At 39.1% G+C, this 12,311-nt stretch overlaps 1 protein-coding gene across 2 annotated transcripts in view; it reads right to left on the bottom strand.

Annotated features, from left to right (window-relative positions):
* syt9b (synaptotagmin IXb) overlaps positions 1-12,311 on the bottom strand; it is a 50,609-nt gene that overhangs the window by 26,142 nt on the left and 12,156 nt on the right. The window contains exons 1-3 of one of the 2 annotated variants that reach the window (XM_046850544.1): positions 11,167-11,981; positions 2,812-3,178; positions 1,012-1,558 (exon numbers count right to left, since the gene is read on the bottom strand). In XM_046850544.1, the coding sequence (XP_046706500.1) occupies positions 1,012-1,558; positions 2,812-3,178; positions 11,167-11,212 (960 nt within the window). In that variant the 5' untranslated portion in view covers positions 11,213-11,981. Of the gene's footprint in view, positions 1-1,011; positions 1,559-2,811; positions 3,179-11,166; positions 11,982-12,311 lie in introns of those variants that run through there. The other variant, XM_046850543.1, reaches the window with a different exon arrangement.

Here is a 12,311-nt window from a genome sequence, read left to right as displayed (position 1 = left end):
TAGTTAAAAGCCTCAATTTGCATATTCATTAGATCAAGCACAAGAGGCAGGCTTGTTTTTTTGCTGATCTAAAACACTGTCCTGTGAATACTCTCGTACTCCACTAAGACTTTTTTGAGAGTGCTCTTAAGCAGGGCCTATTGGAAGTCATTGGAAGCTCCCGGGTCTCCTTTCCTCCACCTTTCAGAATAAATTAAAAGCACATAAAACAAAAAAATTCTAACCGTTTTATTTATACAAAACCTGTTATCCACATTTTTGTATATTTACTTAAAAGTGCATAATAATCAAAAAAAAGAAAAAAAAAGAAAGGTCATCTGTACCAGCTCTTAGTCTACTTTTTCTTTAGTATTTTGAAAGTCAGCTCCTGACGCAGTGTTGATGTTCAGTCGATCAGCTTGGATTTAAAGCATCTTAAGTCTTAACACGCCACGCCGCTCACGCTTTTTTAAACTACAGATCCGCAAATAATAATCCATCAAGAAATGGCGCTGATGCAAATCGACAGGATAAGGCATCGTTTATTTGGATGATATATTATTCAAAACTACATGAAAACTAAATTTTTGCTGTTTTTTGCTTAGCAGCCCCCAAGGGATGCATTCGTTTGGGCGCCACCAGGTTAGTATGCAGAACAGTTGGATTTTGTTCATTACTGTACACAGACTCTTTATGAATTCAGAAGGTTCCACTTCAGGTAAGTGCCAGTTATTTGATATCAAATGGATAAAGAGCCTTGTCTTACGCTGCATGTAACTAGTGAATTAGTGTATAATTTTGGTAGGGTTATGGAGGCCCCGCCCCCTCCCCCAAGCCCAAGGCCCTAGGAAATGCTCTGCCGTTAGCTAGCGCCGGCCTTTCTCTTAAGTTTGTACATGTACAGGATCTGGTCCTGAGTTAGTGGATTTGATATACATCACGCATATCAACTTATAAGGAACATAAAAAATATAAATATAATAACTCATCACCAGCTCTATATGCACAACTTAAACCGAAGTAATGACCTACCGCAGTAACGTAGAGAATATCTCTGCAGAGTTTCGTCTCTCCTGGAAAGTCAGGTAAATCCAGGAAGTTGTCCACCACCACTTGGCCAATGAGATCGTGGCGCGAGAAGCGGTCAAAATCGTAGACGCTGAAGTGCAGCTTGCGAGCGTGCAGCTCGCCGTACGCCACAGGAAACAAGAAGACCTCGTCGAACACAGGGTTGAGGGTCTTGCGATGCACTTTGGTCTGATGCTTGGTCTTGCGCTCAGGCAGTAGATAGATTTTTACGTACGGATCCGATGTACCCGAGAAGTCCTTGGCGGGCAGATCCTCGGCCCGGTGGATCTTCACGATCAGTTGTTCCAGGTCACAATCATACTTAAGGACAAAGTGGAGACGGCCGCAGCTGTCCGCTCTCCGACCGTCGTCCGTGTCCACAGAGCGTTGCTTGTACAGCTCCGGCTTAATTCGGCCCAGACCCGGCCCGGATAACGATTCCTGTCTCTGGAACTGAGCCGGGCTGAACTCAGGGCTCGACAGGTTCATTTGCCTGCGGATGGAGTTATGTCTGCAATAAGAAAACCAGCGGGTGTACTTCTGTTAGCTATTTCCAGTCCTCAATGTCAAGAAATCTTGTTAAGCCAAGTTTTATTAGTGTAGCTGAAGCATAACAATCGTTCAGGGTTGACAGGAAATGACTTGATAGTTGGATGATGACCATTGAAGCAAAATAAAGTTTTACAGATTGTTTACTCGAAGAAGTCTTCTGAGCTGCTTTCTGTTACTGAAGGAGCCACAATGTATATATATTTTTTTAGACTGAGTGTAAGTTTATTTTTAAATGAATATCAGCTACACATTAAAGTTCGTAGTTTGTGTCATATCTTTTTCTTTTACCAACAAAATGGTTTATTAATAGTTTGTATATACTTGAACTGGATATCTGATTAGGGTTGCAAAATTTTGGAAATTTTCAAGACTGGACACTTTTTATGGAAATTAATGGGAATAAACTGAGAATTTACAACATTGCATATTAGCCTATAACAGGAAACTCAAAATGTTCTTGCAGGATAATCTTGGGTAAAACAACCGGATTTATGTGCATTCCTCCATAACATAACACACATAATTTCTTGAAATGCATGTCAGCTTACGATCAAACACAATGTTTATTTTTATGCTTGTATAGGACACAGTTTATATAATTTTTCCCATATTTCTAATGAATTCCAATATATTGCCATAAATTCTTGGAGATTTTCCACCCCTTTGCAACCCTATATCTGATTGTATTTAGCTAAACGCTGTACATTTCAGTGGCAGCCACATTGGACTACTTATATTTCCTACTCTATAATGCATAATTTTATCAAATTATGCCAGAAAACAAAGGAAATTAAACTAAACTTGCTAGAATTGCATAGTTGAAAATTTTGCAAGTGAAGGTATTGTAAATAAAGTTGTAAATTTAGTATTCAGAGTTGCTACAAAAGAGCCTAATAGAATTCTAGATCGTAATGATGAGGTTTTAAAGCAAGTATGTGAAAAATGCTTAGTTACTATTTATCCAATAGTTATTACATAAGCAATACTATCTTTTGTCTGTAGCTCCACTGCAAAATACTGAACCACATTTCAGACATTGAACATGTCTTGCCTGACTGATCCAGTTTGCGGTAAATAGAAAATTGTGTAAATCTTTTTCCACATGTCTGGAACAAACATTTTCACATTTTCACTACAGACATTACTCAATATAATTTTTTTCAGTATATTTTTTAAATGATATTTAATTCAGAAAAGCAACACCAGGCCTACCGGACGGATGAAGTAGGGTCGGTAATCTGCCTCTGCACGCGTGCGATGTGCGCGTGGTTGTGCTCCTTGGCTTTGGTCTGCGCCTCCAGTTGGATGTCAGGTGACGTGTGGCTGATCTTCATGGCTGACTCGGGCACAAGCGTGGCCACGGAGGTGTCTTTAAAGAAATCGGCGCTGTACTCACGTTCCAAAAGTTCCTCCTCGTTCAGCACTGGCTGCTGTTCGCCCTGCTGCTCCTTCAAGCTGGAGGGCCAGAAGTGATCGCGCCATGGCACCCAGAACAACTTCCATGACACGAAGAGCGAGACACCAAACAGAGCCAGGCCACATGCGGTCACCATCAACGATAGCAGACTCACCGACACATCTGGCCACAGAAACAGAATAGAATTGCTTGGTATTTTACAAAAAAAAAGCTAACCTGCGCTAAATAGCCACTAAACATGCTAATCATTGAATAATGTCAATAAGGTACAAAAACAAATATAAAAAAAGCACAAACTCATACAAATGTCTGTCCATAAGACAGCAAAGTATAACAACAGCTCATTGGATGAGATGAAAGACTTCTCATCAAAAGGTCACCTTAAGCAAGACCCTTAACATGTATAAACATGTATAAGGTTATTGAAAGTCGGTCTTGATAACGGCATCTGCCAAATGCAATAAATGTACTGACGCTACAGTTCTGAGTCCTTCAAGAAAAATCAGCATCTCATTACAGAAAAAATGTAACATATCCATGACTACACAAGATTTTTCCATTTTAAATTAATTTATCCTCTATATGAATATAATCAAAAGAGTGCATCGGTGTGTACAAATCAGGCGTAATATGTTAATGGCCATGGGCTACAGACTGCAGCCCCATTTGGAACAAACTGTGATGCACTGTGTATTCAAACACCTTTCTATTAAAACCAACATTAACTTCTTTAGCAGTTTGAGCTACAGGAGCTCGTCTGTTGGATCGGACCACATGGACCAGCCATGTGCTGGAGATTTGTGCTAATTCAGTCATAAGGGTATTAGTAGGTAGTGATGTAGGTGAGGTGAGGAGGCCTGGGGTGCAGTCAGCATTCATATTCACCCCAAAGGTGCTCAATAGGGTTGAGGTCAGAGCTCTACAGTCAAGATCTATCACTCCAACCCATGGAAAGCAGATCTTCATGGATTCAGTGGGGTTTATGCAGGACACTTGGGTTTTTTTACTCCAAACTTCACACATCATATTTTCATGAAACTGGCAGTTTCATGAAGATATGTTGTGTAAAGTTTGGAGTGAAAAAACTCAAGTGTCCTGCATAAAACCCACTGAATACCTTTGGGATGAACCCAAACCAGTGACTCCTGAAATCCTTCAACATCAGTACCTGATCTCACTAAATATCTGAATGAACACTAATCCCTATAGATATGATACAAATTCTGGCAAAAATAATTAAATCTGGAATTATACAATTAACTAACAAAGATGGGTGTGATCATTAGGTCCCTTTAGCCACATTTTCAGGTTTTGAAATATTAGAAACGATTGAAGTGGGTTTGTACATGAGGCTTGTGTTACATCCAGTATATGATTTGAGGCACATCCTTGGATGAAGCACATTAAAGATGAAACTGCAAAAAGAATCCTAGCAAAAAGATGAATAGCTGAATAGCCACAGCAAGCAATATCATCTTGTCCATCATCCTCCCTCACACCTCACTCACACACCTTACTCTCCTTCCCTGTCCTTTCTTCTTGTCTTGTCTTACTTTCTCTGTTTTCTTTCTCTCCATTATTCTCAATAACCCTCTGTTCTTCCCTCTATTTTCTGCCCTGGGTCTCTCGACGACTTTGCTCCTCCTCTTCCACAGTTCATAACCCATCCCCACCGTCATCTACTCCCATGCATTAATTCATCTCTGTTCTTTCTCATGCTCTAACGCTCTCTCTCTCCCTCCCTCCCTCACTCCCTCGTTCTCCTCCATTCATGCCGTTTGGCCACTCTTGAGGGAATGTTCGTTCTCTGAATTAGGGCAGACAGACAGAGCTTATAGTGAGGACTGGCTGAGCCCCACTCTGTCCCATGCTTTCATCTCTTTGTCTCCTCTCCCTCTTTTTTTTTAGACCAGAGGAAGAGAGATCCACAGTGAATTATCTCAATGTCTATAAAATCACTGTCGGAAAGATCAAAGCAAAGGAGAGAGAGAAAAAGCGCGATAGAGAGAGAAAAAGCTACAAAATAACGATAGCGTGTTTCAAAGCATGAGTTACCGAATTATGTAAAGGCTTAAACACGGATGTGGTATCAGTCATGTCCAATTTACAGCAAATAAATCATGAGTCAGGCGATCGAAGCTTAGAGAAATGAGCAACATTAATGTCCTGTGCATCTCATTTAGGCTGGATTTTTTATATCTCGGTCATGAACTTATTGAAGCAGATTATATGAATATATGAATTTGCATTTAAAAGATTCGCACTGAATAGTGATGCTTGCTTTTGCTTTTTTTTCTTATTATTATTCTAAAAACGTGTTATAGTCTGTGTGAAGTTTTTTCAGATTCTCTGTGTCTGTATGAATTGCAATTCCGGAAAACAAAAAAAACGTATATGGATTGTCCCTAGAAAAAAACCGCCTTACAGTGTTTTCTTTCATCTTCGTTAAATAATTTTATCCTGCTCAGGCCTGTAGGGGATACAGAGACCACCCTTAGGAACAATGTGTGTGAAGCGGGAACTCGCACTGGATCGGATGCAGTGCCATCACAGGGCAGCAGCTTGCAAAGTCAATCCACCAAACAGTACCTTTTTTGGAAGGTAGGAGGAAACCAGAAAACACAGAGGAAACCCCAGGAGTAACTGCACAGACCCTGAGTAAAAACGCTGCCTTCTGCACCACTGTTTTCACCTCAATATTTTCGCTTTAAAGATCTCATAAATCTCATAATCTTGAACTTAACAATGATAGCTGCATTCTATTTACTTTGTCCTCCTTGGACAGGTTTCTTCATTTCTGTTTTTTTTAGGTCTAAAAGCATTAGACATGACTTAGCAAAGTTAGCAAGTGTTACTAAAGAAAGAATTGTGAAAGCAGCTTTACAGACGTTACACTGAAGATCAGCACCAAAACAAGAAGGTATCCCCAGGCTTATGAAACACAGTGTCAGGTTTTCCCAACATTATGAGATCAGGACACATGGTCCACTCTGGTTTCTGCACCCACATTAAGATTAAGTGTTTGACTAAACCAGAGTGACAGCACGGATTCTGTTCCTCCAAGACTGGAGCTCCACAATATGCAGGATTCAATATTCAAATTGGCCTAATGGTAAAAAATTTCAATGTCAATGTAAATAGAGCATCAAATATTTAAAATAGGCAGCTGTGGGTGTCGGACTAATAGGGCAGCAATTGTAAACAATTTGAGGAACTATTTGATCTACCAGATTCTAGCAGATGTTCTGGAAAATTATTAACTATCTTAAACATTGTGTGGTCAGCAGTAGTATACAGTAAAGAAAGTAAATTATATATTTGTTACTGTACTTAAGTATTTTTTTTTACGTATCTGTACTTCACTAAAGTATTTCCATTTGGTAAGACTTTTACTTTTTTACTACATTTCAAACTCAAATTTCTTACTTTTTACTCAACTACATTCTGTGAAATCAATTGCAAGCCACCAATCAGGGTCGATCGCACGCTCTGTTGTAAACTTGTTTTGATTAGCGCTTGGTGGTATCTACTTATCATCAGCATACAGTTTGGCGTCAGTTCAACAACAAGCAGAACATTTTGAAAAAGGAATAAATGATGGAAGAAACTCCTGACTCTAATTTGCCACAACGGCCGTTGCCTTTTTTGCGCAATTTGTTTGAAGTAGTTAAAAAGAATGCTTGGTCTATTGAAATGATAATTGGAATAGACATCAATCAGTGTTTGACTCATTAATATCATTCTATTCATTGTTTGGTGTGCTGAGAGGAACATTTGAGTCTTTTCACATAAACTGAGTTAAATAAGGAAGTGACAAAAATGATATTAGGAACATTATAGCCATAATTAATCATAGTACTTTGGATATTTAAGTACATTTGAAGGCAAATACATTTGTACTTTTACTCAAGTAAAAGTTTAAAAGGACACTTTTACATTTACAGAAGTAATATTTTACCTACTGTATCTCTACTTTACCTCAAGTACATGGTTTGTGTTACTGAAAACCTTTGCTCAGATGCTCTTGCATCTGAATGAACACCAATCATCCTATGGATACGACACAGAATCTAGCAGAAAGCCTTGCCAGAAGAGTAAAGTTTATTATAACAGGAATTGAACAACTAAATCTGGAAGGATACATTAAACAAACGCAGATAAGCGATCATTAGATGGCCATATACATTTCGATCCACTCTGAGATTTCAAAATGATAGCAAAGATGCTAGTAGTTTAGTACATGGAGTGGAAAAGTTCATTATTTTTGTCACATGTACTGTACATTATGGCACAGTGAAATTCTTTCTTCACATATCCCATAGCCATGAAACAGCATCCTTGGATCACAGAGGGTTAAGTACCGTGCTTAAGTGCCCAAGAGTGGCAGCTTGGTAATTCCCTTTCAGGAACTCGAGCTGCGTTGAAAAGCTTTGGGAATGTGCCCGAGTGTTCATGCTCTGAAATAATGTGTGTAATCAGTCAAAAATTGGACGCTGGCCGTCACTGGCGGGGTGACATCACGACCATAAGGACAGGACAGGTCCTTGGAGAAAGACTGATCAGCTGCTCTTCTGCTACGGCCCTCCCAAGAGAGGCCTCCCCTCTAATAAGCAGATTTTGAGCAGGTGGATTGTTGATTCTATAACATCTTCTTATGAGACTTCTTCTTACGTTTTAACGCAGCTTGAGTTCCGGAAAGGGAACGTCTTTAGGTTAAGTATGTAACCCTAGTTCCCTAAGGGAATGAGACGCTGCATCTCTATGCCACACCTCCGGCGTCCCTGCAGGAATTCTTTCTCCCTTACAGAAGCCGATATGCGTTTTATATTTTCTGGTCGTGACGTCACCCCGCCGGTGACGGCCAGCGTCCAATTTTTGACTGATCACACACATTATATTAGAGCGTGAACACCTGGGCACGTTCCCAAAGTGTTTCGACACCGCGTCTCATTCCCTCAGGGAACTAGGGTTACATTCGTAACCTAGAGACGTACTTGTGTTTGAACCCCAAACCTTCCGATCAGTAACCAAGAGCATTTACCACTTCCCAAATAGAACATACTTGATACAGGCAGGACACTTATTCGAGTTTTTACTCTTGCATCAACACAATAAATTTAATACCAATGCCTGGTGCATTATTCCAAGTCATTATACCTTCATTATACATTATACGATATACAGGAGGTGTTGATTTATCATCTATAACAACAGCTCTGACAGTAATTCTGGCTCCAGCGCAAATCCCAGCTTTAATACTAACACTCTCATTTTAAGATATTACTGTTTCTATACTCGCTTGCATGTTGGGCACTTTATGTAATTAAAGACTACAGATAAATGAGTTGTTGTTTAACACGAACGGGATTTCAAAGGGAATTATGAACAGTAGGCAATAATCCTGCCCCCTAGAAAATAATGGGGGATTGCAAGCATTCACAGTCACTGGAACTGTGTGAAAGGCCAAAGACTCTAGGCATGCTATACATCAAAGTAAACAGCTCTGTGAGGAAAAATGCATCATGGGAGATAACAATATTGATGTGCGGAAGGGCAAAATTGGTGGGGTTACAAAACTACAAGAACACAGACATGTGACATATCAACGGACTCAGCTCAGCATAAGGATTTATGTTGTAGGTAATATCACATCACATGCTCATTAATAGCTAGAATATATAACAACATTTTTAAAACGCTTCCATGAGGTGCTTGCCGATAACCGATTAAATCAAGTGTTTTTTAAAATACTTTGACATAGATATTAAGATACCACAAATGATGCTGTTGGTGAAAGAGTTTTAAAGTATTAATGAACATGACAAACAATCAGTGGCAAATTGCTGTGGTACAAAATGCTTATAAATCACTTTGGGACATGCTGATATAAAAAAACAATCACCTGCAGGTTGGTAAAAGTAACTGCTTTATGTTATGCTAGTCCTTTGCTGGATATTTGCTTTTGTTCGATGCCAGAACTGATCCAAACACATGGATTGGTCAGGATTCAGTTGGTCCCCTTCATACTTTTTTATCTCATTTGTCTCTCTGCCCCCTTTATAACTCATTTATTATGTGTCCTTGTTTCTATCAATCATTCTTTTACTTTATTCCTCAGTCTTGCTTGCACTTGTCTGTTCTTTTATCTTCCTTCTCTTTCTATATATCACAGTATCACATGATTTATAAAAGCTAGCGATGCATGAGAGGAGAAAAGTTAATAGTTCAATATTATAGTAACCCTGTAGTGTTTAAAAATGTATTGAAATGTTAAATAATAGTAGGACTTAGCTTGCATTATTTACACTAAAATGGAAATCCTGGAGCATGGTTAAGACTGGGCTGAACTCTTTACTCTTTCACAATTGGTTATAAGGCTCGTTGACATATTGCATCCACAACTATGGTAAAAAAAATAAAATACAAAATTCATTCAGATATATCGAGCAATCCAGGCCTGATCAGATAGCATGTAAGAAGCAGCTGTACGATGTAATGCGTTTTAGTGGCAACAACGTTGTACCGAGGTTTAATATAAAAAGCTTTTTAATGTTTACTGGAGCACCGCTCAACAGACCATAAACCATAAAAACGTGTCACTTGGGCTTTTTAACCGAAACAGTGTGAAATTTGTAGCAAATTGTCCCCTGCTGCTGTTCTAAAGTCAATACGAATGCTGCTTGAAGACGCTTTACATCATATTCATTAGGAGCTGAGGCCCTTTTAATGGGTTGAAACCCTCTGACCCATGCACTCCATTTTGTAATGCTTGACAAGGTGTAATCGACCTAATTAAACACAGCCACCGGTCTCTGACTGAAAAAGGACCCGTGAATTCAGCGAGCTTCGCTAATTGCATGCTACGTCTGGAAAGACTCAATGACAAGTTAAATTGCTTTAACTTAATTTGCATAGAAAATGCATTGTTTCTAATGAATGGATACTCATCAAAGAGGAAAAACAACAATGAAGCACTCAGACATGGGCTTCGAAGTGAAAAGTAGGGCTTTCATCAATTACATTTCTCAAAAATGTGTATATTTTTTCAAATGAGTCTATGTGTGGGGTTACTGAGCTTCTCAGTGTTAATTAAGTAGGTGTGGCCTCATTTAATATCAAGATATGAGATGGTATCAAAATGTTTAGCGACTAATCATGCTTAAATTAAAACCGTTTGGCAACTTGTGCATGATTATCGTCGGAGAACAATCCACATGATCTCACTTCCGAACCCACCCTACTCGCCAGATTTGGCTCCTACGGACTTTGCCCTATTTCCAAAGATCCGGCTCAAAGATCACAGTTTTGACACCACTGTGGAGATCCAGCGTGAATCACAAAGGTGCTTGTCATGCCTCAAAAAGAAGACTTTCAGAAGTGGCAACTGTATTGCAGTGCTAGGGGACTAATTTGAAGGTGATAGTGTGAAAACAGATGAATGAAGTTCTTTCTTGTAAACAGAGTCAGTCTCGAAACCTTTTGATACCACAGGCATTGTTCCATCTTAAACAGAGATACAAGCCCACCAGTACCCAGGTGACACCTAACACATGGACTATCCAGTGGGAGTGTTACTTGCAAGAACATGACTAACAAACCTCCTATATCATCAGTAGAAGACATTTCCAATCACATTAGCACTCCATGCATTCAGAACAGCCTGTGCTAAACAGTGTGATTTCTGCAGGCTACCAGTTCACTACAACAGCCCAGAGCACATAGCATTCACACACCACTGAGAGTTTTTTTCAGGGAGGCAATTATTAAACTTCACAGCAACAAAGAGAAACATTTATAGGGGAGGTCTTGTGCCATTTCATGCAGTTCAGAGTTGGAGCCTCATGGTAAAGACAAATTTTGACAAACAATTGGACATACGATGGAGTATTTCTTTGCCAAATACACTCCTCTTTAGCTTGTATGTTAAGTTTCTGAAAGTTTTTTTTTTTGGTGCTTCATGATGTCATAAAGGGCGAAATTCCTCGTATGGGCATTTCTCCCAATGCACACACAGCAAACAGAGCGGGAGCTAGAGCACACCCATCACCGGGTTTCATTCCGCTGCGGAAGTCATCGCAACACTGCACAGGAAGAATGTCTCAGAATAAGTGTGTTTTTATATGTGAAGGAAAACCTTGTTCAGTACTTACCATATAGACACATCCTGCTGTAGTCGTTGTTGCTGCTGTTGCTCATGATGTTTAATTTCAGACTCAGGATCCGATTTTCGGCTCGAATATGTACAGCTGGATATGATTGTTAGCCATAGATAATTTAAGACAATAAAGTTTTTGTTCCTGTTTAATTTATAGCGATGTCACACCTCTCAGACGATCGCTACAAAAAAAAAAATTGCTGCACATGCATGTGACTCTTTAGCTCCGCCCACAGCACGTTTTTACGAGCTCGGATGTTTTTAGAGATAAACGTAAAGCTGTATCTTTCTTTTATAAATTTTTTAAGATTAAACTAAAGAATTTTTATAAATATGGAGGATGCAGTTCTACTCTATAGGTATAAGATTAAGCTAAAACTGTTTTATGTCCCAGATTTATTCCAAGAAGGTATAGCAATCTTCGATCCACCAATCGATAAAAAGGAGGAAGAAATAAATAAATGCAGAAAAAAGCAGAAAAAGAAAATGAAGAGCAAAAAAATTTTAATTCTACAACTGTCAATTCTACATTAGAGAAAGAGCACAAATCACCAAACAATTATTATGTAACTTGGCCACAGAGGTTTTCCAGTTAATTCAACCATGCTAATGATTCCAGTTAGCATGTTTCTCTTCTAAGCGCTAGCACTGATATTCATTCACCGATATTACAGTCGCAATTCCATTTATATAAAAATCCAGATTCCAGATTAGATTATTCACTCCTTTTCCCCGAAAACCTTTGAAAGAACGTCTACAAAATCTTGTTAAAGCGTAAAAGAGCACATAAGCGCCATGAAAGCTAGCTTTGTTCAAGGTTTCGGTGTGATTAGCATGTCTTTTGATTTGCGCTTCAAAGAGGGCTCTGTTGTTTTTTTTTTTTGTCTTTATTTTCCTCTCACCCACACTGCTCTGAAAAAAACAGCACAGAAACTGCACTGTGCTCTGTGACGAGAACACCAACGACTCGCTAAAGCTGCAATGTTTCCCTTAAAGCTCTGACTCTAAACACCACTTTAAATTCAAATGCACCCAGGTGCATCTCCCCTCCTTATTTATTACCTACGGAGGACCTGAAGTGCAAAACGAATGAATTATCAAAAAAAAAAAAAAAAAAAGATGACAAATCCACGTTGCAGC

The sequence above is a fragment of the Silurus meridionalis genome, chromosome 5 (genome assembly GCF_014805685.1).
Source record: "Silurus meridionalis isolate SWU-2019-XX chromosome 5, ASM1480568v1, whole genome shotgun sequence".
Taxonomy (NCBI): domain Eukaryota; kingdom Metazoa; phylum Chordata; class Actinopteri; order Siluriformes; family Siluridae; genus Silurus; species Silurus meridionalis.
Note: the sequence above shows the minus strand (reverse complement) of the source record. Positions and strands in the feature narration are given on the sequence as shown.